The 22284-nt window shown below is 51.2% G+C and overlaps 1 protein-coding gene and 1 non-coding gene across 3 annotated transcripts; one reads left to right on the top strand and one right to left on the bottom strand.

The window, feature by feature from the left end:
* The first annotated feature begins 1118 nt into the window (after positions 1–1118).
* On the top strand, positions 1119–16622 carry Tmem114 (transmembrane protein 114). 2 transcript variants are annotated; one of them, NM_001134638.1, is made up of 4 exons: positions 1119–1874; positions 2154–2234; positions 12469–12606; positions 16149–16622. In NM_001134638.1, exons 1-4 carry the CDS (start codon positions 1658–1660, stop codon positions 16379–16381), a joined length of 669 nt encoding a protein of 222 aa, NP_001128110.1. In that variant the 5' UTR covers positions 1119–1657; the 3' UTR covers positions 16382–16622. The 2 variants fall into 2 exon arrangements, with proteins under 2 accessions (NP_001128110.1, XP_038942582.1); XM_039086654.2 differs by lacking the exons at positions 1119–1874; positions 2154–2234 and adding an exon at positions 2299–2595 and having other exon boundaries at positions 16149–16617.
* Positions 16623–21912: 5290 nt separating this feature from the next.
* Positions 21913–22044, bottom strand: LOC120095443 (small nucleolar RNA SNORA17). Its single transcript, XR_005490915.1, has one exon. It is a non-coding gene; the product is annotated as a small nucleolar RNA SNORA17 (small nucleolar RNA).
* Positions 22045–22284: the final 240 nt, after the last annotated feature.

The following is a 22284-nucleotide window of genomic DNA, read 5'->3' on the forward strand; positions in this document are numbered from 1 at the left end:
TGGATGTACCAAACTTTCACCCTCCTGCAGGCAGGGTAGGCTGCTGTCTCAGCCACGTCTCAGGATCAATGTTGCTTCCTCAAAGACTGACTGAGACACCCCCGCCCCCCCCCCCCCCCCCCCCCCCCCCCCCCCCGTCACTCGTCCCTATTCACTCTCGGACTTTAGCATGACAGTTCTGTAAGACTGTATCACAGCAGCGTCAAGGGTTTGAGCTCTCAGCCAAGAAGGCAGGAATGAGGGGCCCATTGAGAGCTGCAGCCCCCAAGGTAGGCCATCTCTGCCTCTTAGGATCTGCTTCTTTCACTCCCACAGCCATACACACAGGAGTGTTTTCTCGGGTGTCTTGCTTTAGGACTTGAAAGTCTGGGTTGTGTTTGGGCTGCCCGTGCCCTTTCTTCTTCGCGTGGGTCCGAGCGCCAGACGTGCTGGCTTCTGAAGTGTTTCCTAAGGAGTGAGAGGGTCTGTGCTGACGAAGGGGATGGCACCGTTGATAACACCGACCGTGGTAAGGAAAAGAATGGTAATGGGAGTTTGTGTGGCTGCTGGGAACAGTGGTGACGAGGTTGGTGATGGTGATGGAGAGGGTGTGGATGGTTATTACTGTTGGCGTGGCCGTGGTGACGTGGGGTGAGGGTGGGATGGTGGTTGATGTTGGTCGTGGTGATGGGGGTGAGGGTGAGGTGGTTGTTGTTGGTGCTGATGGTGGGGTGTGGGCCACGGTAGAGATGGTGAGGCTGATGGTGGTGGTGGTAGTGGTGATGCAGATGGTGGGGTGGCGGTTAGGGTAGTGGTGTTAGTGAAGTGGTGGCTGTGATGATGGAGATTTTGGTGACAAAGAAAATAGAGTCCGGAACCTAACGTTCCCTGTTACTTCAAAGACTTTTTGTGCCAAAAAACAAAATAAAACAAAATCCGACCTTTTTCATTTGTAGCCAGTCCAGGAAAATTACTTGAAGGATTTTGGAATCAAAAGCGCCCCGGGAGGAGGTTTTGCAGGAGATTCTGCAACCCCAGACTAGAGAAAGTCACCCTCCTCTGACTCCCTAGTGTCTGAAGTCCGCCTTCTCCTCAGCACCGCCCCCTTGGCACCTCCCTCAGTCCAGCCTGCCTGTCTCGGGAGCCCAGTCTTCCTGAGGTTTCAGGGCGCTCGCCCTGAACCGGAGCTGTGAGAAGCGAAGGTAGACGGGGGCTGAACTGGGGGCGCCGAGGTAGAGGTGTGGGGAGAACGAGGAGGACTGAGGCGGACAGGGGCGGGGAGCGGCTGGAGGCGTTCGTGGAGGCTGAGGCAGGGAAGTGGAGGCAGTAGTCGGATGTCTGGGGGGCCTGAGTAGGAGAGTGGAGAGCCAGAAGGAAGGAGCACTCTGGAACTGAGCGCCGGGCACAGGTTGTAGCTGCGTGAGGAGGTGGCGCGGGTGCTGGTGTCGGACCCGGGCTCCGAGGAGGGTCGGAAGGCACCAGGGTGGAGGTCTGCGGGGGACAGGGATCCCTGAGGTCTCCGGTCTGGGCCAGAGCACGTGCAAGTGGAATCGCTTAGGTGAGAGCGGTGGAGCCAGAGTTTGAGCCGGATTCCAGATCCACGCTGGAGAATCTGGAGTGCAGTGAACAGACGAAGAGCGTGGGCAGGAGCGGGCGCCCGGGGGCCCTACGTTGGGAGATGCGGGTGCGCCTGGGCGCTCTGGCGGGCGCGGCGGCGCTGAGCGGAGCTCTGAGCTTCGTGCTGCTGGCAGCGGCCATCGGCACCGACTTCTGGTACATCATCGACACCGAGAGGCTGGAAAAGAGCAGCCCGAGGATGCGGGACCAGGGCCCCGTTAACCGCAGCCAGTCCGAGCCTCTGAGCTCCCACTCGGGACTCTGGAGGACTTGCCGGGGTAAGGGTCATCCAGGGGTCCGCGCTCTCACCTGGGTGCCATACCTGAGACCTGTTGCTTGCCTCATATTCCTATCTCAACTTCAAGTGCTCACAGTACCGAGCACTTAGGGGTGCTGGGAGAGAGAGCGAGAGAGGCTGGCCTGCAAAAATGAGAGGTGCTCAGCTTACAAGGGCATAACACCCCCTTGCTTTCTTGGGTGTGAGATATCTAGGGAGGCTTTGGCGGGGGTTGGGGGGAATTCAGGGGTCTGTCCGTGAAACTTCTTCCTCCCATCAGTCCAGAGCACCTGCACGCCACTGATGAACCCTTTCTGGCAGGAGAATGTGACGGTCAGTGACTCCAGCAAACAGCTTCTCAGTAAGTCTGGGGACAATGGGTGGAGGGAACAATCCCTTTCCGCCTCTCAGTTTTGATGCTTTTCTCCAAACTTGGGTTCCTGAAATGCGGTGGTCATGGAGGCCTTGGGTGGTGGGGCTGTGCCTGGGGGCGGGGCCACTCTTTTTAACTCGAAGGCGGGCAGAATTCATCCAACCAACAGACAGCCCTGTGCACAAGCAGCTTGGTGACTGAGCGAGAACTAAAATCCAGGCAGTGCCCTCAAGATCCTCGTGGACTTGTGCGGAGAAAGGACATCACTACACGAGCAATTGCATTTGAGTGGCAACCCTCACGAAAGAAGGTGGGGGAGCCCATGATGGCTTCCGAACACTTTTGGATGGTGAGCGCTGAATGAAAGGTCTTGTCCGGTAGACAAAGGGCCAGCTAGCTTGTGCGTAGAAAGTGTGGCCTGATTTAAAGCAGGTACTTAGGAGGAGACGAACAGCCTGTTGCTTCAAGGACTGTCACATGTGCCTTGTTGGCAGCTGGTTTTCCCAGCACCTCTTACAGGGTCTGAAACTCCTTAGAGAAGTGAAGCTCAATATAAAAGAGGGAAGAGGCTTGAATGGAACCTGTGGAAGGACGGAAAAAAGGGCATAATTTTGTTTATTGAAATTTAGGGCTATCCCACCCTGCTATAAGTTGGTACCTCCCACTTCTCCCCACCACTGCTTCAGTACTGGGTATTAAACTCAGGGCCGTGCTCATGCGGGCAGACAGTCTACCACTGAACTCTATCCCCATCTCTCTTTTCTTCTTTTTTTTTTCTGTTCTTTTCTGAACAGAGTGCCACTAAGTTTTCTAGCCTGACCTTGAACACACACTGCAGCTCTGTCAGGCCTTGGACTTGCTATCCTCCTGCCTCAGCCATGTGAGCGGCTGGACTTACATTCAGCGCCAGGTCTGGATTATCATCTCTATTTTTGGCTTTCACTTGGCAACTGAGACCAGGAAGGGACTCCTAGAGGGGATCTGAGTGTGAAATGAGGATGGACGTCCACAGACCTTGGATGTGGGTGGTCTTGGACGACCGCCTGCGGCTTAGGAAGTTACCCAAGCCAGCCTCTCTGTTTCTTCCCTACCTCTTCCCTCTGCTTCTCAGAGGACTTCCTCTTGCCATAGGACTTTGCATGTGCGGATTCCTCTTCCTGATGTCTCTCTGCTCCTACCTACCAGCTTAGCCTTGCTAATTCTGTCTCATTGAGCAGGGCTTTGGGCTTTTTGACTTTCTCATTAGACTGTAAATTCCATGAAGGCAGGGATTATCTCTACCCTGCCCATTGTTGGATTATCGATACTTAGCACAGAACCTGGCAGACAGCAGATCTCAAAGCAAAAGTCTGCAGAACAAATATGAGAGTGAATGCAAGCTACATTATGGGTCAAAATTATACACATATGAATGTGAATGGACCGTGGGTGAGTTGATGGATGGATAGATAATGAATGGCTTGACAGATGGATGGTTAGTAGATGAATGGATGGATGAAGGAATGAATGGACAGATGGATGAATGGATGGATGAAAGAATGGATGACTGGATAGGTGGATGAGTGAGTGGATGAATGGATGGATGGATTAGTGAATGACTAGATGGATTGAGGAGTGAGTGGATGGATGTACAAATAGATGACTGGAACCAAGCTGTTTCACTCAAGTCCAGTAGCATTCTGGGAAATATTTAATAGATAGCGCTCTTGAAAAAAAATTAAAGCCCTTTACTTATAATATTAGCCCTCTGTGCTGTATTTCCACTTTGACCAGTTTTAAATTGTCAGCATAGTATTACCTGCTCACAAAATCCCCCAAATCTTAACTGGCCCTTGTGAGCTCCAGCACAACTCTGTGTAAGTTTTCACTTCCAGAGTCTCCCCTGTGACCATCCCCTATGCGGAGTTGAAGAGGGGTGTGGACATTCTGAACTGCCCTGTACTCCAGCTGCACTGAGAGATGCTTTGGCTGTTGTTTAAGTACTACCGCTTCAAGAATCATCTAGAATTCTGTGTTTGAAGTAGGGGAGAGAAGGGTCTAGTCCTAACTCAGCGCCTTCTCTGGCCTTCTTGATCCTGGGGTATGTTTCTTGGCCTTTGAAAACCTAATTTCCACACTGATCAAAATGAAATGTCAACTCCATTAAGGATGCCATCAAACCAGGAACGAAAAATATAAAACACTTAGGAGGCTGAGTCAGGAAGACCAAAAGTTTAAGGTCTGCTGAGCTCCAACGTGAGTTCAGCCTTGACCTGGGCAGCCTAAACTAAGCTAACAGTTGAAAATGTTCTGGAGACACACCTCAGTGACTTGTCTAGGATGCACCAAGTCCCAGGTTTACCCCCCAGCACTGAGGGATAAAACAATACCAACAATGATAAAATAAGACATCGCACGATCAAACGAACACCGTCAAGACTCCACTTTGCTTTTTGGTTGTTGCGTGTAGTGCCTCAAAGAAGGGCTTGGCAGACTCATGGCCTTCCTCACTAAACCCCTTCTGGACTCCTTTTTTTTACCTGTAGACACATTGGTTAACCATTGTCAAGGCTGGTGCTGTCATTCACCTTCGCCTTGCTTAGAGGTGATGAATCCCCTGGGATCCACATAGAGAGACTTGACACTGGGTGGGCTTTCCTCTCGACTTGCTGCTGCAACAGCGCTCCTCCCTCCACCAGCTTGCTCCCCCCCACCCCGAGCTTGAGAAACAGACAGATTCTTAGCTTCACTCATCCAGCTCTTCACCTGGGATGTAAAGCAGCAGCTTTATGTGTGACCTTGGGCATTTCCTCCACCTGTCTGGCCTCAGCTCCCTCCCATTGAGAGCGGGAACCATCTTCTTTCTAATCTTTTTTTTTTTTTTAAATCTTCCTGTTACACAGAGAGCTTTTAAAATTATGTTTACTATTATTGTGTGTGATGTCCGTGTGTAAATCAAAGGACAACTTCATGTGCTGGTTCTCCCGACCTTCATCTGGGAATGCACTCAGGCCGTGAGACAGGCACGGCAAGCACTTTACTCGAGGAACCATCTTGATGGCCTCCTTCCAATCTTGTGGTGAGGGAGGAATTTGGGAGTTGCCTTTAGTAAGTCTGGGTGGCGGGTGATTGGCTCCATGTTCAGCCCGGAGCTGGGCTGCTGTTATCTTCTTTGTATTAGCCAGGAATGAGGGCATGCTGCCCCTTCAGACTGCACACTCATTGAAATCACCCCCAGAGAGAGCTTTTTCTCAGAATTGGTTTTTCCCCATAAGTGAATTTTGTGTTTGGCCGAAGCTCTTTATGGTATAAAGATGTTCCAGCCATTTAAAGATCCGCTACATTGGCCAGAGAGACAGGTTGACAACAGTGTTCTGAGTCAACTCCCTAAGCTGGTCCTGGTAAGCATGGATGGGCAGAAAACCCACGCCTGCCAAGGGACCACTTGCGTGCGTTCTGACCCCCGCAGGCAGAGTGGCTGGGCCAACCCCATCACCACTGCTTGTTGATTCCATTTGGCCATCTGGGAGGAGGCAAGTGAGCAGACTTGCAAAGTTCAGGAGCAGATGGCCCAACTCCTTACCTCTTCCAGTCAGGGGACAGAGAAAGCCATCTGCTCCAGAGGGAGCTCTGTTACTGTGACAAAACACCCTGACAAAAGCAATTTAGGCAAGAAAGGACTTATTTGATTTACAATTCCCATTTACGGTCTACTGTTCTGAGGAAGTCAAGGCAGGAACGTAATTGCAGCCATGGTCAACAGCAAAGAGGGGTGGATGGATTTCTGCTTCCTTGCTCGTACTTTCTCTGCATGCTGGCTTTCTCTACTTTGTCGTCCAGGGCCCCGTGGGTGAAATAAGGCCTCTACATTCAGAGTGGATCTTCCTACCTCAACCAACAACCAAGACAACCCCCACAAACATGCTCAGAGGCCAACCAGATCTAGATAATTCTACATTATTGGCTCTTCCTGAATGAAAACCATCCAGTTCAGCACCCAGGGGCCATGTCCCTTAGTAGCAGAATCTTTTTTTTTTTAAACATGACACTTTGAAATTTTCTTTTATTTTTTTTTAAAGTTTTATTCATTTATTTCGTGTATGTGGGTACACTGTTACTGTCTTCAGACACACCAGAAGAGGGCATCAGATCCTATTACAGATGGTTGTGAGCCCCATGTGGTTGCTGGGAAGTGAACTCCGGACCTCTGGAAGAGCAGTCAGTGCTCCTAACCGCTGAGCCATCTCTCCGGCCTAGTAGCAGAGTCTTGATAACCCTGGCTTGAGAGTATTTATTTGGTTTTCAGATTCACTCTAGGCAAATGCTTTTGGGGGCAAGGAGGTTCTCACTCAGCTTTCTAAATGCAGTCAGTAGACTAGGGGTGTCTGTTAGGAATCTCTCTGTAGCAAATCACAGAAATGCTGATCATGCCAACTGAAAGAGGAAAAATGGCTGGCCCACGATTTTGAGGCAGTCCAGTGTGTTGGGATCCCTGGGGCTCCCTCTCTTTCCCCCTCTGTGAGACCGCCTTGGAAGGGGGTCTGTGTGACCTTGAGTCCTGCAACCCAGTAGGGAGGGGCCTCTGTGCTGCTGAGACTTCCAGTCAGGTATCTCCTTGAGCCAGATCAGGTCATGTGCCTGTGTGTTGAGACAATTGCGTGAAGCTAAAAATATGCTGTATGCTGATTGGCCAGGCTGACACCATCTATCTATCTATCTATCTATCTATCTATCTATCTATCTATCTATCCCTCCCAGACAAGTTTGGTGTGCGACACTACACCAGGCCTTGTGATCTCTTTATAAAGGCACAGAAATGGCGTCGGCCCCTTAAAGACAAGGGATAGGAAGTGGGAACTCTTGACTGCAACTTACCACCTGTGTGTATTCTTAGCAGTCACCCATGTCTGCAGGTGGGTTCTTCTGGGAGGAAATGGGATTCTATATGAAAAGATCCAGGGATAGAATCTGTATACAGTAGGAGCTCAATTAATGCTTAAGTGTTTAATGTAAAATGGAACTAGTAATTGGAGATGTGTTTACAGATTTCTGGAAGCTGGTAGGATGGCTCAGTGGGTAAAGTGCTTGCTGGGCAAGCCCATAGGTTTGAGTTTTGTCCCCAGAACCCATGGAAACATGGTAAGAGAGAACTGACTCCACAAAGGGGTCCTCTGAACCCTACATGCATGATGTGACACACATGATCAGATCAGATATGATAGAGACATGATCTCTCTAATCCATATGCACGCATGCACAACACAATAATAAAGTTTTTTTTAAAAAAGGAATGTTTTTCGTGTGTGCGTGTGTGTGTGGTGTGTGTGTAGTGTGTGTGTGTGGTGTGTGTGTAGTGTGTGTGTGTGTGTGTGTGTGTGTGTGTGTGTGTGTTTGTGTCCATGAACATGTTAGTCATAAACTTGTGGAGGCCAAAGGTTGATGTTGGGTTTCTTCCTCTATAACCCTGTACCTTGTTTTTTTTTTTTTTTGAGACAGAGTCTGTCCTGTACCTGGAGCTCCGTTTCCGTTAGACAGCTGGCAGTGAGCCCCTGTGACCCGATTTCCCCCTGCCCAACCTATGGGGTTACAAGTGGGCGCTGCCAACCTGCTGTTAGTGTGGATGCTGGGGTTTTGAATTCTGGCCCTCTCGGTTGCGTTTCAAGCATTTCACCCCCTGAGCCATTTCCCCATCCTGACCCACTGATTCATTTAGTATGCATTTATTTTACACTAGCCTTGGGCTACCTGTCTGGCATTGGCTTCTCTGGGCCAAGCGCTTATCTCTTCACACATAGCAACACATATCAACTGATTTAATCTCCACCACAGCCAGTCTATATCAATATCACACCTGTTATTATTATACTCAACGTTGTAGGTGAGAAAACATGGTACACTCGGGGGTGGGGTGGGGTAGGCAAGTTACATTTGCATAATAGCTGGCAGGTTTGGGACTTGAACCCTGGCAGTCTACTTTCTGTCTGTTGGATGATGCTGTGCAATTTTAGTGCAATGCATGAACAAGACCGTAGGCATGGGGAGCTGACCTGACGTGAAAGCATGGGGACTCAAGCTTGATAACCAGAACCTACAAAATCCAGTCCAAACAACAGCCAAAACCAAACCAACCCAAAACTGAAAGCCCTCTGGAAAACAAAACCCACCAGCTATGGCCCGTGCTTGTTGCCCCAGTACCAGTAGGTGGATGGTCAAGAGACAGAGTCTGGCTTGCACGCATGCATACACACACACATGTGCACGTACCCCCCACCCCTAGAATTTCGGGCTATTCTGCCTCAGGCAAGAAATTTTGAGGAGGATGAGCAAACAGAGACAGGAGATAGGAAGGAGATAGGATTGGGTCAGTATGTTCCAGAAACAGCCAGAAGCCTCACAGTTCTGGAGGGTGAGCTAGAATGTGCTTCTCAGAGGCACGCCTGGTTTTTCAGATCCACATCTTCAGCTGTGTCTCTTCCGAGCAGGTGATCATGATCAAGCTGGTCAGATGAGGACTCAGAAAGTCAAATGCTTTTCCTAGCAAAACAGGCAGGCAATAGAGGCTGACCAAGGCTGGGGGCCTGGCCTGGCCTGGCTATCTCTGAGATGAGGAGGTTAGGGGGAAAAATCACCAGACTGGGTTTCCTGGGATTCGGGATGTACGGGCGGGCACTGCAGTCGTGTGGAAAATTAAAACTGAGCTGGGTATGAAATGAGAATGGAAGCACGTGGGCGGAACCAGAGAGGGGGACATAAAACACGCAATGTCACGAAGCTCTGGGCAGAGGAGGGAAATAATGTGTGATTTCCTCCGAGTGCTGCAGCCAAGGTGGGGTGCAGAGAGCAAGCGAGGCCGGAACTCGGCAATCGGTCCTGCTTTGGATATGGAATCTTCTCTCACAGTCTTGGTCTGTGGAGAGGTCGCCCCAGAGAGTGGTGAGGGCAGAGAGAGAGGTCACCGGATGCCAGGAGCAGGGAGGTCACTGAGTGGTACTGGCTGTATCCACGGCTGAATCTGTGGATGAGTTTGAGCTGACGAGCTTTAGGAGGAGCGGGCTGGCAGAAGAGTCTGAGGAGTGCTGCGTCCTCCCTGCCCCCCACTCCTCCCCCGCCCCGCCCCCACCCCCTAACCCTCCACTCCCTCCCCAGGCCGCCATCTCTTCCTGGATGGCTAGAGATGAGTAGCTCTCTTCTGTTGTGGCATTTCTGCCCTGTAACCAGTCTGAGAGCCAGGAAGCCTGGTGAGCACAGCCTTGCAAACTCTTGAGCCCAAAAACTTTTCTTTTTTGTATTTTTCTCTCGCTCAGAAGTTTTGCCACAGCAAATGGGGAGCTGACTAATGCGGGGCCTCAATTCCTTGGGAGTGTGAAGGCTTGGGTATGAAGGCAGCCTTTCTGGGTGTCTGAGGGAAGTCAGTCCCATGTTTAAAAATCTTAAGACGTTGATTCTACCTGTAGGAGCTCTGTGACGTTTCTAGGACAAGGTACACCGTGCTCGTTTGAAGCAGTGCGGGGGTCGGGGGGGAGCCTCCGTGGGTTGGATGGAGGATGACTAGATGTTTACGTGTATACACGATGTTAAGGAAAATTATGTAGCCTGTAAGAAGAGAAGGTTAATGTGCCTAGAACATTAAGTCGCACCGAGGAACGGGCATTCCAGTTACACAGTGTTACAGGCCGCGCACGGCCGCTTGCTGCCATTCCTCAGCTGGGTTAGTTAGTGTTGCCTTATTAGGACGCACGGCAAGATCGACTCAGGAGCACAGAAGGTTTGTTTGGGCTCGTGGATTCAAAGGTCACACTGTGCCACTCTCAGTTGGGCCCATCACTTTGGGGCTGCGGTGACACGACGTGGTGGGAACACTCAGCTGAGCGAGACTGCTCCTTTCCCAGCCAGGATGTAGGAAGGAGAAGACACCGGGCTCCCACGGTGTCCTTGGAAGTCACACCTTACCCCAGGCCCCAGATCCTGCCCTTCTCATCACTTCCTGATCGAGCCAAACTGGGGACCAAGCGTTGGAGATGCTTGTCCTCACCGTAGCCGGTGTAACACTCAGATCGATAGCGATACCATCCAGCCATCTAGAACATAATGGTACCATGTCACCGTAGCTACCGTCTATTGAGCATCTACTCTTGGCATATATGATTCGCCGACTGTCTCTCATCCAAGGTACGTGGCAGTTGTGGTAAATGACGCCACTAACACACACACCTGGATCCAAGAGATGGCTCAGTAGGCAGGAGCACTTGCCCCACACGGCTTGTGACCTGACTCTAGGACCCAAGCCCCTTAGGGGTCCCTACCCATGACAAAGGCAACTTAATGGAGAAAGGGCTTATTTGGCTCACAGTTCCAGAGGAATAGAGCTCATCATGGTATGAAAGGCATGGCAGCCAGCAGGAAGGCATGGTGGCCAGCAGGAAGGCATGGCGGCAGGAGCGGGAGGCTGGCTGGTCACATTGCATCTACACCAAGGAAGCAAAAACTGAGTGGAATATGGGGTCAGGCCATAAAGCCTCAAAGCCGGCTGGACCTCTGTGATGTACGGTTTCTGGCCGGGGTCCTCTTCCAAAGGTTCCACAACCTTCCACACACTGCCTCCAGCTCGGGACAAAGTGTTCAGAAACACGGGGAACAGTTCAAACCACAACACCACGTAAAGGTGGAAGGAGAGACCTGGCCCCATACAGCTGCCCTCCGATGTCCACACACGTGCCTTGGCATGTCGCCCTACATTAAACAAACACATTTAAGAAAAATATGCCCATGCCCTCAGTTCCAGGATCGGTAAGTGACTGACGTTATTTGGGAAGAGCGTTGAGTTTCTCAACTTGGGTTAATGTAATGGGCAGTAAGACCCGTGATGAGTGGGTGTCCTTACAAGAGGAAAAGCACAGAGAAGAGACAGAGGCAGAGGGAGAGCCTAGAGTGGAGCTGCCTAAGCCAATGCTGCTGACTGCTGCCCCAAAGTGGCTGCTGTGAGGCAGGGTCACCTCCTGCAGTGGGAACAAGGACTCTGATTTCAAATACCTTGACTCTAAAGCTTAGCAAATAAATTCCTGGTGCTTTTTGGTTTGTCAGGGTCTCAAGTTGCCCAAGCACGCACTGTGTAGCTGAGGGTGACTTTGGATTGTTGATCCTTCTGCCTCTACCTCCTAACTACTGGGATTTTAGGCATGCACCACAGTGCCTGGTTTAAACGGTTTGTTATTTATTATTATTATTATTATTATTATTATTATTATTATTATTTATTATATGGGAATGTGTCATGTGCACTCCCTGTGTGTGGTGCCCATGAAGGCCAGAAGAGGATGTTGGGCCCCCTTAGAGCTGGAGTTACAATGGTTGTTAATTGTTACTTGGGTGCTTGGAATCAAATCCGGCTCCTCTGGTAGGGCTTCTGATGCTCTTAACTGCCGAGTCACCTCTTCAGTGTGCCACACACACCCCCTTATGCCTGCTTGTACTTGGTTTGGAGCACAGGGCTTCCTGAACGATTGGTGAGCAGTGTGCAGGGAGGGCCACACCCCAGAACTGAATCTCAGCGCTCAGGAAGCAGAGGCAGTGAAACGTCTGAGTTCCAGAACAGTCTGGTCTACAGAGCGAGTTCCAGGACAGTCAGGGCTACACAGAGAAACCCCGTCTTGAGAATCAAAGCAAACAAAAGAGAAGCCATCTTTCCACACCCCTAGTACAGGTGCTGCGGTTGCACCCCACTTTCCAAGTGCTAAGGTTTCAAACTCAGGTCCCCATGTTTGTACAACAGGTGCTTAACGGACAGAACCATCTCCCCAGCGTCCCCATGACTGTTTTTTTTTTTCCTTTCATGTATTGAGTCCTCAACTCACAGGCTCAGATGGGCTCAGATTGGCTGTCCATTTGACAGATGAGAAAACTGAGGTTTGCGAAGCTACCCTCAGCTAGGAGGAAACGATTTTCCAGGAGCCCTAGTGGCATTTCTCTCATAGACTTATTTGTTGATTTCGTAGTCATTAGAATAGTGGGCTCTTGAGTCTGCACTGAGAGAAGTAAATGATACAACACTGCCCTCTAGGGGCTACAGACAGTAACTGCAAAGATGCTCACAGTTCAGACCATGCGTTCAGGAGTCTCTGATGTTCTTAACTACTATTTGAAGTAGTTGTGTAGTTGTACTATTGTGGGTACGTGGTAATCATATGTGAATGATTGGATGCTTGATATTGGTGACCCCATGTGCCTCTTCCCCTCCTCTCCTTAGCTATGCACGGGACTTTTGTGATCTTGTTGCCACTCAGTCTGATCGTGATGGTGTTTGGGGGGATGACCGGGTTCCTGAGCTTCCTCCTCCGAGCTCACCTTCTCCTGCTGCTCACAGGGACCCTCTTTCTCTTCGGAGGTAGGTGTACACCTGCCCGGATCCTAGGCTCTATAGTTGTAATGATGGCGAGTACGGTGCTCTAATCCTCTTTAGGGCAGGTCTCAGCCTATCTAAGGGCTTCACCCCACCCCCCATTGTGACAGTAGCTGGAAGGGGCAGGGGTTTTCAGCCTCAAGCTCCCCAGATCTCTGGTTCCGGGGAAGGAAGAGAAGGAGGGGGCGGGGCGCAGTCTTGGGAGTTATCCCCAGCGTCTTGCCGCAAAGTCGTATCTACCGCCTAGGTCCGGTCTCCCAGTGATGGCTTTGGTTTCCGGTTTAGAGCTGTGGGTTGACAAGAGACCCTGGTACCCACTGCTTTTGCTCCCTTCTGCTGAGTAGCAGTTCTGATGTGGGAAATCAGACTGACCAGGCACGGAAGGACACATTGCACATGGCTTCACTTGGCTGCAGGTTCTCAGTAAACAGAGCTCGTGGGGAGGCAGAACAGAACCATGAGTGGAAGCTGCAGATGGGTCTGAGGTCTGGTTGAATGGCCCCCGACTTCATTTAGCAGGTGTAATGAGTTCAGGGCCCTACTGACCATTCTTGTGATCACAGTGAGCGCCCATAGACCGTGTGGCCAATGCCCTGCACCTGGACGTGGCTGAGAGGCTAATTTTATGTTTCACCATTAAAAGAAGCCGTGTGAGATGACCCATGTATTAAACTGCTTCTTAAGCTACTCCATACACACACGTCACAGCCGTGTGTATCACCCTGTGAAAAAACCCAAGGTTTACTGTGAGAAGGTGACACACATCAGAACATGGTGGTACACACTATTATCCCAACACACAGGAGGGCGAGTGTTGATCTCAAGCCGAAATCCAGATAGTACCATACAGTGTAGCGCTTACAAACAGAAAACAATACCATATCAAACCATATCTTTCAAATCCAAACCACATCCTCCAAAAACCCAAACCAACCAAACCAAACTAAATCAACCACATCAAACCAAAAGCCAGGCAGGCGGACACTGGCTGAGGTAGTTCTGTTTACAAAGCTGGCCATAGGCTTTGGGAAAGTGAGACCCACGTCCTCCATGGTTGCTTCCTGACTCCCAGAATTAAAACAAGAGAAAGAAAGACAGAGGCCTAGGAGATAGCTCAGTGTGTAAAAGCATTTGGTACACAAGCAAGAGAACCCAGGTTCAGGTCCCCCAACCATGGAACAATCCAGGCATGATTGCAAGAGTACATATATTCCCAGCATTCAAGAGTGGAGACAGTGGGGGCTGACTGCCGGTTTGGCTACAAGTTCAGTGACAGATCCTGTCTCAAGAGGATTAGGTGGTGAGTGACAGACAGGTTGTCCTCTTGACACATGTACACATCACACATGCCCGCCCATGTGAGCACACACGCACATGCACACATGAATGTATGCACGAACACATGCATACACATGCACACGTGCACATACATACATGCATGCACACATACACACATGCATGCACACACACGCATGCACACACACATGGGCACTCACATATGAGAAAGATGATTTCTTGGGAACTTTAGAGGAGGAAAATCAAGGAAGGTACAGCTAATGCGAAGCACCATCTTCCCATGGTTATTCATGGCCTTAGCTGTGGTAATTCACTCAGCAGCTAATTCTCACATCAGTACCCTCAGGTAAGACTGATGGTGGCCCTATCTGATCTGGAGGCACAACCAGCTTGTGTGGCTGGCACCATCAAAGGACCGAGTTATTCGTTTAAGATACTTCAAGTGAAAGGCCACATAAGGGGCTGGAAGACAGAAGCCCAGTAAGAGCATCTGCTTAGCATGTGCAAGGCCCTACACTACAAAATCGAAACAAAATAACAAAACAGAGGTGTGTCCAGTTGCCACCATCCTGGACCATGTAGGGATGAATCAATATCTTATGGAGACCTACTGTGTGCCAGCACAGTAGGTGCCAGGGGAAAGAGGCTTGGAGATCACCCTCCAGGACTCACAGCCTGAAGAGAGACCCAACGGGAAAGCTGCAACTGTGACCTTGGCTGTGGTGGGCTGAGTAGCTGTGAATTCACAGGGGTGTGTCCTACTCAAGCTCATACAGAACTAGCTAGGACTAGGAAATGCTCCCTCTGATAGGAGGCGGGGGGGCTGCAACAGGCAGGGATCTGGCTCAGCAAAGACCTACAGACATTCTACAGACCGGGAGAGTAATGGGAGACCCGTGGCTGGGAAGAGGAATAGGTAAGGGGAAAGGGGATAGGGAGAAAGGAAGAGAGGGGGAGGAAAAGGTGTGTGTGTGTGTGTGTGTGTGTGTGTGTGTGTGTGTGTAGAATGGGAAGGAGGAAGGGGAGGAGACAGGTAGGTGTTGCTAAAATTTCCCCCTAGAAAAGGTATAAACCACATCTTTTCCACCTTCTTGGGTCCAATAAGGTATGATTCAACAGAAGTTCACTGGGGGAACTTATGAGTTTATGAGGCTTACAGAGCAGTAGGTGAAGGGTTACAGGCAGGGGCATAGATGACCTTAAAGCAGCCACCCTGGAAGGTCTGTGCCCACCCAGCATGTGTGAGGACACCCTGTGTTGATGAAGCCCCCCCTTTCCTTCTCCTCTCCAGATTTCCTCTAGCCCTTCCCCCATATCCACAAAAAGTTAGGGTAGAAATGCATGTAGCTGTGGTGGCTGGACACTCAGGTGAGGGTCCTAAGGCCCGTCCCACCCCCTCCAGCCCAGCAGAACTCCTGATGTTGGCAGCAGTTTGGCTGGAAGGACAGTCTTGCACAACAGAGGAAGGGGGTAGAGGAGAAAAGAAAGGAGAGAGGGAGGAGGAAGTAAGGGAGACAGAGGAGGGAGAGGAAGGTAGGGGAGGAAGATGAGGGAGGAGAAAGAGAAGGAGAAGGAGGTGTATGGGAAAAAAAAACCTATCTCTTATGTCAAAAGAATAGACGTTTATTTTTCTTTCTTTCCTGGAGCTGAATACTAGTGACCAGAATATTAGTGGCCATGGCCTGGAAACATAGATTCAGGTCTCCCGTCTATACAAATATCATGTTCCAATGAAGTAGACATTCATGGCATGCTTATAGCAATGAATAAAGAAAGCTGTAAATGAAGACACTTTTCAAATACATTGGTGGGCACATCTGGGTAGCTGAGTTGGGGTAAGACGAGGAGAGGGCTGCTCTAGGGCTTGTTTGCTCTCTGACTGCCCTCTAAGCCCCTTGATCGGACAACCCTCTACAACATTGAAGTCTTAATCAGTCAGCCTTTGCAGACAAAGCTTCCTTCTAGGACTTCTCATTCACAGAGGTGCTAGGAGAAGGCAGGGGAGGAGGGAGAAGGAGTTGAGAGGAAGAGGAGTCGAAAGAAGAGGGAGGGAGGAAGGAAGCTGAGGGGGTGAAGGAGGGAGGAGAGAGAAGGGAGGGGAGAGGAGAGAGGAGGGAGGGGAGAGGAGAGAGGAGGGAGAAGGGAGGAGGAGGGAAGAGGAAGGGGGAGAAGGGAGGGGGAGGAGGGACAGGCCAGGAGTTCTGAATGGTTGTCCTGGTCTTTCCCTGCAGCCATGGTGACCCTCACTGGAATCAGCATCTACATTGCGTACTCCGCAGTCGCCTTCCGAGAGGCAATGTGCCTCTTGGAGGAGAGGGCCCTGCTGGATCAGGTGGACATACGCTTTGGCTGGTCCCTGGCCCTCGGCTGGATTAGCTTTGTATCTGAGCTGCTCACTGGGGTGGTCTTCCTGGCAGCCGCGCGCGTGACCAACCTGAGCCAGAGGCAAGAGCAAGCCATCTGAGTTTGGCCAACCCAGGAGGCGCAGGGCCTGAGACCCATCTCAGTGGATGGCGACCGTTTCTTCCCCAAATAGAGGCCAGAGGGCCAGTGGTGACCCGCTGAGGATGAGCGCCCTCTGGCTGCTGTCTTTGTGCTATCTGGGCTGCCCATTCTGCTGTGCTGTGTGCCTTTGGTGGACGCAAAGAGGAGAGGGAGTGTGGAACCCATATCACCTGAAATAAATGCCAATCCTAGTCACCCGGGAGTTTTGCAGCTCTGCTTCACTCTGCGCCTCTTCTGGCTTCATTTTGTCCTCGGCTCTGCCCTTCGGGTCAACTTCTCTTTGGGAGGAGATGCTGAGTGGACCCGCGAGGTCAGTTAATTTGTGCAAAGGTGCACAGAGACGCTGGCATGCTCGACTCTTCAGGAGTCATCCTGCTTGCCCGTCCAGCATCTCTGGGGTTTTCTACCTCAGACGTTGCCTTGAGCTTCACACAACCTGGACACAGACAGGAGGACACTGGGTAGCACCAGGGAGATGTCAGAGCTCTGGGGTCCCAGCACCAAGGAGGGAAGGTTCCCAGAGTGAGTCTCAGCCAGCATGTGTGGATAGAGCGGGTAGGGGAGAGAGAAGAGTGGAGGGAGGGGGTAAAGGAGGAAAGTGGAGAGGGTTAGGGAGGGGTGTGGGGAGGGTGAAGGTTGAGGGTGTGAAGGAGGAAGTGGATAGGGTGAAGGAAGGAAGTAGGGAGTGACAGAGTGGGTGGAGAAGAGGGAAGTGAGGGGAGTTGGGGTGGAGGAGGGAAGTGGAGGACTTGGGAGGGTCCTGCCTAATTCTTTATAGGAAAGGTTTTCTGGTTCAGTGAATTTGGAAATGTTAGCAGATGCATCCCAGAGGCTAGAGACCCCCTGGACCACTCAGCTGGGCAGTGTTGGTCCGCTGTACTTCTCCAGGGTTGTCAGGAGACCCTCAGAGGAAGAGGGGAGGGGGCAGTCACAACTTATAAAGAACAGTCTTGGAAACCACAGTCTACTCCTCAGATGGCAGATGGTCACCTCTGTGTCTGTGTCCAGCTTGAAGGCCAGGTGTCAGCCCTCGCCCAGCCTGAGAGGAGGGTGCTCTCTCTGTGGGTGGAGCTTGGTACAGCAGGAGACGCTGGGAACTGCAGCCCAGAGATGGGATCCTTGGGCTGAAGGAGCTGCAGGAGTTGCCAGTGGGTCAGTGGGTTTCACAGCCATCGGTGGGTGTTATTAGAGGACAACGCTGTTCTTAGCATTATGACACCGTATCTTCACAATGTCACCATGCTCGAATGACATTGTCATCAAGTGACACCATCAAGTGACAGTCCTTAGGATGTTGATTCAGTGACATCAACATCCTAAGGACTGTCTTACTTTTCTATTGCTGTGACCAAACACCATGACCATGTTAAAGCTGGGACTCACAGGTTCAGAGGGTTAGAGCGTGTGATTGTCTTGGCAGGGAGCATGGAGCAGACAGACAGACATAGCACTGGGGTGGTAGATGAGGGCTTACATCTTTACCTAAAAGTAGGAGACAGAGAGCTCACAGGAAATAGATGGGCTTTTGAAACCTCAAAGTCCAACCCTAGTAACACACCTCCTCCAACATGGCCACACCTCCTAATCCTTCCCAAACAGTCCCACCAGCTGAGGGTCAAATACTCAAACCTGTAAGTATGGTGGCCATTCTCATTCAGACAACCCTGACGACACTTCATGACATCAATGCCACTCTCAGAATGACGTCCACTTTATCAGAGCGCTATAATCTTCAGCCACGACACCATCATCCTCAGCATGACATTCAGCCAGTCAGTCAGTCATCAGTCATCAGTCAGTCAGTCAATGAACACTGGAAAGAGTGAGGAGCACCAACTGTTGGACCAGCCTTGATCACTGAGCTGACACGTTGAGGAGAGAGGCATGGGAAACATGTAGTATTGTGGGGATAGATCCATCAGGATATAAATGAGGAAACTGAGGCACAGGCAGCCTGTGATAAGGAGGAGCAGGAGGGAAAGGGTTGCAATGGGAATTCCAAAACCAGTCAATGCTTTCCTGCCAACACCTGCACCACCCACTTCTCTGTCCCTGGACCTAGGACTTGGGACATCTTCTGTTTACTCAGGAGAAGTGTAAACACAGAGTCTAGGCAGGCCCCACCGGCCAACAAACCCTGCTAGAGACTGACAGGAGTCCAGCATGAGGAAACTTTTGCAGAGGCTGTTACCAGAAGGACGGTCTTTGCTGCCATCTGCTGGTCACATCAAAGAACTGCGCCAGAGGAACAACTAAAGGGGCTAAGGAAAGCTGTTAAAACCTCCAGGTTTCCAGGACAGAGCAGGACAGTTTTGGAGACAGTTTTGGTCCTCACGACTGAAGTCCCAACTGGAGGTTGAAGGTAGAGGCTGAAGATAATATATTCCGGGACTACGGGTTAATAAATACATTTGAGGTGGAGGAGACTCCTGAGTGAAGCAGTGCACAGCCAAGAGCGTCGAAGAGGAGAAATTCACTTGTTCATTGTTTCTGGACATCTGATGTGGGGGTCAATCCTGGGGACACATTGGTGGGTGGTGGTTCTGTCAACTTGACCCAACGTGGAAAACCTGGGAAGAGTGTCTCAGTGAGGGATTCTGTGACTGATTGTCTCCAACCCTTTGTTAATGTGGGAAGACCCAGCGGACTGTATTCGAGTAGAGACATTGAGCTGAGCCCAAACCTGCACGAATCCATCGCTTTCTGTTCTCGACCCATTATAGCACAACTAGCTGCTTCCGGTTCCCACCTTGATTTCCCCACAGCGATGGATAGCAACTTGGAATTGCTTTTTCTCCAGATATGTTGTCACAGACCTGGAAAGACAACAAAAAGATGGTGGAAGGGCCCTTACCCTGTCACAGGGAAACAGGCAACAAGTACGGTCCAGGGATGTGCAGCAGTCAGGCTGTGCTTAAAGTCAGATGATGAAAGGCAGTGACGAGGTGACCCGCTGGATGGGAGAGACGTCTCTTCAGCTGGTGACTGCGTAAGGAAGCAGCAGACCACGCAGGCGGCGGCAGGAGAGAGAAAAGGTGCTGCTGTGGGGACAAGGTGACATGTTTGAGGCAATGAAGGGGAGTGGACGGAGAGATGTGGTGTGAGAGAGAAGGGCTAGCTGCAGGCCGTGCTCCTGACCAGAGGAAAAGGCGTACAATGGGGCAGGATTCTGCTGATAGTCCATTCTGCTCTATTCTGTCCTATTCTAATTCCTTCTGGATCTGAGAGCCTGTGGAGGTTTGTGGCAGACAGGCCCTGGGTCTGTCCTTAGACTCTCTCCACTGCTGTCATCTAACATTGTCACAGAAAAGCACCCAACTCGTAATGTTTGGGCTTCATTGGTCCCTGGTGGAATAAAGTTGTAAAACAAAGATTTCAGCTTTTTATTGGTTCTTTGTACTTTTACACCAGCCCCCCAATCCCACTCATCTCCTGCTCCCCTCATGCCCACCCTCTACCCTTGCAACCTCCCCACCAACAGAGAAAAAAAAATCTCATTGTGGAAGCTGTATCGTGTCACAGTGTGTCCCACAGTTTATATACCCTTTTGTTCACACTTGTTCATTGCAGTGACACACTGGTCCGGTATGAGGGCTCTGGCTTCCATTATTCTATCAGTACCGGATCCTCACTGGACTCCTCTCAGATAACCTATTGTTGACCTGTCATGGAGATTCTGTAGTTTTGGATCTGTGGGAGTGGCCCCTTCATGCACTCCTGCCGTTCATCTATAGGGAAGGTGTTGGGGTGGGCCGATTCAAAGCCCTGGATCTGGGCCCTAGAGGTATCAGCTCTCCTGCTTTGGGGGCTGGTTCATTTGTAGCCCCAGCAACCAGGGACAGCTCTACCCTGTTACTCAGACGAGATACAGGGCCTGTTCTCCTGAGTGTTACAGCTAGTGAGGGACAGAGACCAGTCTCCTAATGTCATGACACCAGGGCCAGCTCTCCTGCTGCAATAGGAGATGAGGGATGAGGGAAGGGATGGGGCATCTCTCCCCGAATAGCACTACCTCCCAGTAGACAAGAGGCAGGGAGGGCTCTCCTGCACTCACACTCAGAGCCAGAGCCCTCACAACCAGATCCAGCTCTACCGTGCTGCCCAGTGAGGCACAGGGCCTGCTGTCCTGAGTGCTGTAGCAGGTGAGGGGCAGGGCCAGCCCTCCTGCTCTTATGATCCCATCAGGGCAAGGTCTCCCACCTGCTGCAGGTGGTGAGGGGCAACGGGGGGAGGAGGGCATCTCACCCTCATTCATGGTCATGACACGGCTCAGGAGTTGAATGGCTGGGCCAACTCACCCACACTCATACTCTTGGCTGGCTTACCTGCAGCTCCTGCAGTGTGTGACCGCTCACCTTAAGTACTGAGACTGGTTCTGAAAGGGGTCAGTTCTCCTGCTCCCAGGGTCAGGTCTCCCACAATGTCCAGGTGAGGGGTGGGTCAGTTCTGCACAGCCCTCAGACATTAATAAGTCTCCTGGTGGCAGACCAGACCAGAGGCATCTGCCTGGCCTTCGGTGGTAACAGACCCCTGCTTCTGCTGGGCCACAGAACCAGATGTGGCCCCCAGTGGCAGCACAGGCCAGAATCCCACCATGGTGGCATCTCCGGCTACTCCCATCATGCTGTTCCTCACTACCCTCGAGTCTCCAGTTCTGCCTCTTTTCATGTGCCCACACCCTTCTGTTTAACTTTTTCTTCCATCTCCCTCACTTACTTGCTCCTCTTGATGGTTCCTGGGATTTCTGAGTGTCTGGGGTCATCTCAGGAGTGCTATGCCCCACTTGTGTATTACGGCCCTGGGGAGGGTCATCTCAGGCTGCCCCCTCAGGCCTGCATGGTGCCTGATGCTGGGGTAGAAATCCTGGCTCGAGTCCCGACAAAACACAACAGGCCAACATGGTTCCACGTGGAAAGGTTTAATGAGAGAAGAGGAGAGGAGAGGAAAGGCCGGCTATGAGCACATGGAGGGAAGTGGGTAGGGTGGGGAGAGAAGGGGTAAAGGGGAAGAGGACAAGAGCAAGAGAGCAGAGAAGAGAAGAGCAAAGAGAACGAGGAGGGGGCAAGCAGCCCCCTTTAGAGTGCCAGGCACAGCTGGCTGTTGCCAGGTAACTATGGGGCGGAGCACACCTGGCTGTTGCCAGGTAACTGTGGGGGTGGAGCTTAGACAGAATTCCAACACCGGACTTGTGGTAGGTAGTCTCAGGCTAGCTCCCAGTCAGGACCCCATGGCTCCGGTCTGGAGGTCATTTTGGGTACTTCTCACCCAGGCCTACTTGAATGACACTATGTGACAGTTGTCTGTCTTGGGCTCACTCTCACCTGGGGCCTGCTGTCCCAAGTGAGGTTCTTGTAGTCTCCAGCTCGCTTCCTGCCCTGGGAGCCCATCCTGGCCTAGTCAGGGCTGGTCTGGTGGTCGTCTCAGGCTAGCTCCCTGTCTGGGCCCTCATGTACAAGACTGGTGGTTGTCTCGGGCTCACTTTTTTGGGGGAGTATTAGGTTATTAATCATTCAGATGTCCATGGGTCAGAACACTGAGTGAAGACATAGCCTGACTCTTCTCTGCCACCTATCGACACATGTGTGACACAGCAGCCACACCTGCAACACCTCTAGGGACAATTTAAAATAAAAATTAGATTAAATCATCATCATCACCATCATCATCATCATCATCACCACCACCACCACCATCATCAGCATCATCATATGTTACAAATGGCTGTGAGCCTCCATATGGGAGTTGGGAATTGAACCCACATCATCTGAAAGAGCAGCCAGTGCTCATAACTGCCAAGTAGTCTCTCCAGCTCTGTGAAAAGAAAGCTCTGTGAATGGGCCCAGCTGTGGCCGTCCCCTTTTG

The sequence above is a fragment of the Rattus norvegicus genome, chromosome 10, assembly GCF_036323735.1.
Source record: "Rattus norvegicus strain BN/NHsdMcwi chromosome 10, GRCr8, whole genome shotgun sequence".
In the NCBI taxonomy this organism is placed as follows: domain Eukaryota; kingdom Metazoa; phylum Chordata; class Mammalia; order Rodentia; family Muridae; genus Rattus; species Rattus norvegicus.

Coding starts and splice junctions, on each gene's coding strand:
- Tmem114 (NM_001134638.1), top strand. CDS start 1,658: ATGCGGGTGCGCCTGGGCGCTCTGGCGGGCGCGGCGGCGCTGAGCGGA. Junction 1,875..2,153: donor ACTCTGGAGGACTTGCCGGG/GTAAGGGTCATC, acceptor TCCTCCCATCAG/TCCAGAGCACCTGCACGCCA. Junction 2,235..12,468: donor CTCCAGCAAACAGCTTCTCA/GTAAGTCTGGGG, acceptor TCCTCTCCTTAG/CTATGCACGGGACTTTTGTG.